This window comes from Cottoperca gobio, chromosome 14 (assembly GCF_900634415.1).
Source record: "Cottoperca gobio chromosome 14, fCotGob3.1, whole genome shotgun sequence".
Lineage (NCBI taxonomy): Eukaryota > Metazoa > Chordata > Actinopteri > Perciformes > Bovichtidae > Cottoperca > Cottoperca gobio.
In genome coordinates, this window is record NC_041368.1 from 15,182,044 (window position 1) to 15,184,543 (window position 2,500).

At 45.0% G+C, this 2,500-nt stretch overlaps 1 protein-coding gene across 1 annotated transcript in view; it reads right to left on the reverse strand.

The window, feature by feature from the left end:
* Positions 1-215, reverse strand: part of LOC115019138 (olfactory receptor 1M1-like) — a 974-nt gene extending 759 nt beyond the window's left edge. The window contains exon 1 of the mRNA XM_029448515.1: positions 1-215. This exon is cut by the window's left edge and continues 759 nt beyond it. Coding sequence (XP_029304375.1) covers positions 1-207 — 207 coding nt within the window. The 5' untranslated portion in view covers positions 208-215.
* Positions 216-2,500: the final 2,285 nt, after the last annotated feature.

Genomic DNA, 2,500 nt, shown 5'->3' on the forward strand with positions numbered 1-2,500 from the left:
AACAGCCAGAAATTTTGGAGTGTGTAAACAGTGGTTACGGGCAATTATATAGATCAATAAAATATTGAACACTAGTGTGACCACATAGACAAACGCTAGAAATATAATGTAGACACTAATGTAGGAAAATGTCTCAAATCCGATGATATAGAAGCCTGGAGGATGAATGATGAGAGATTCATTTAAAACAGTCCTGAGAGAAGACATCGTTGAACTCGGCAGGCTGCGGGCGGCGTCTGGTCCACGGTGTTTAAAAGCACTCTCGTCTGAAAACAAGGAAACAAATACATCTTATTACTTGTCCCAATCACATACTTCAAATGGACGCATGTACACTTTTGTAAATGTACACAACTTTTCATCCTGAGTGATTAATATAACACGCAACAGAATACAATGCAGTTTACATTTCACATGCCTGTTCCTATTGAAGACCATTTAATACAACGTGGCTACAAATGTCTGCATATCTGACCAACTTATTGTGGAAATTATACCTTCTTCATATATCTCCTTGGAGAGTAGTGTATTGTGTTCTCACTTTCCTGCAGACAAAACAAACATGTAATTGTTCTTTTGTGTTTTGTAATCACCTCATTAATCTTTATCCCAAGAGCAGAAAAACATTCAGGTTATAATAACACTTAATACCACTTTAACCCAATAAGCAATGCTTGGAACAGTTTTATACTATTTCTTTATTGTCTTTACAAAGATTAGTTATTTAAACAAACCTTTATTTCCATCAGACAACATTACTAATGCATATGTATTAAGATACCTTTCAGTCGATTTGGGCGTGGGTGTTACCCTTCAGTTTTCATTTGATTGTGTCTTTTAATAAATAATCCAAGTCAGGGGGCTAAATAACGCTCCAAAGTTAGGCTAGATTTTTGTGAGGGAAAAACTGGCATGGCATATTTTCAGGGGTCCCTTGACTTCTCACCTCAAGATATCTGAATGGAAATGGGTTCTGTGGGTACCCACAATTCTCTCCGTTATTGGCACACCCACGTTATGCTAATCACAACGCAGTCTTTTGCATTCAGTACACATATATTTACACATACATATATATATATATATATATATATGTATGTATATATTTACGCGTGTATATATATAAGTGTATATGTATATATATGTGTGTATATATATATATGTATATATATGCATATCCTCTCTTGGAACCATCACCTTATCCTGGTGGAGAGGTTTGTGTGTCCCTATGAACCTGAGAGCTGTGTTGAATGGTAAGAATGGTTCAAAAACGATTTCATGAGAAAAAGGGTTAACCGCTGGGGTCGGGTGCACTGTCACACGGGTGGTGGTGATGGCCAGGGACCTCAACGGACAAGACCCGGGCAGCAGAGTCTGGCTCTGGAGACGTGGAACGTCACCTCTCTGTGGGGGAAGGAGCCGGAACTAGTTTGGGAGGTGGATCGCTACCAGTTGGATCTGGTGGGGCTTACCTCCACACACAGTTTCGGCTCTGGAACCGTACTCCTGGATAAGGGTTGGACTCTAGTCTTCTCCGGAGTTGCCCAAGGTGTGAGGCGTCGGGCCGGGGTGGGGATACTCACTAGCCCCCGGCTGAGCGCAGCTACGTTGGAGTTTACCCCGGTGGACGAGAGGGTTATCCCTACGCCTTCGGGTTATGGGGGGGGAAACTCTGACTGTTGTTTGTGCCTATGCCCCAAACCGCAGTTCGGCGTATTCGGCCTTCTTGGAGACCCTGAATGGAGCCCTGCAGGGTGCTCCAGTAGGGGACTCCGTAGTCTTGCTGGGAGACTTCAACGCACACGTGGGAAACGATGGAAACACCTGGAGAGGCGTGATTGGGAGGAAGGGCCCTCCCTAATTTAAACCCGAACGGTTGTTTGTTGTTGGACTTCTGTGCTAGTCATGGAATGGCCATAACAAACACCATGTTCGAACATAAGGATGCTCATAAGTGCACGTGGTTCTAGAGCACCCTAGGCCAAAGGTCAATGATCGATTTTATAATCTTTTAGATTTTTAGATTATATAATATAATCTGATCTGAGGCCGCATGTTTTGGACACTCGGGTGAAGAGAGGGGCAGAGCTGTCGACTGATCACCATCTGGTGGTGAGTTGGATCAAGGGGTGGGGGAAGACTCTGGACAGACCTGGTAAACCCAAACGGGTAGTACGGGTGAACTGGGAACGTCTGGAGGAAGCCCCTGTCCTGGGGATCTTTAACTCACACCTCCGGCGGAGCTTTTCAGACATCCCTGTGGAGGTTGGGGGCATTGAACCTGAGTGGGCGATGTTCAAAACCTCTATTGCTGAAGCTGCGGTGATGAGCTGTGGTCTCAAGGTCTTAGGTGCCTCAAGGGGCGGTAACCCTCGAACACCGTGGTGGACCCCGGTGGTCAGAGAAGCCGTCTGAAGAAGGAGTCCTTCCGGGTTATGTTATCCGGGAGGATTCCGGAAACAGTTGCAGGGTATCGAAGGACTAGAAGGGCGGCAGCTTC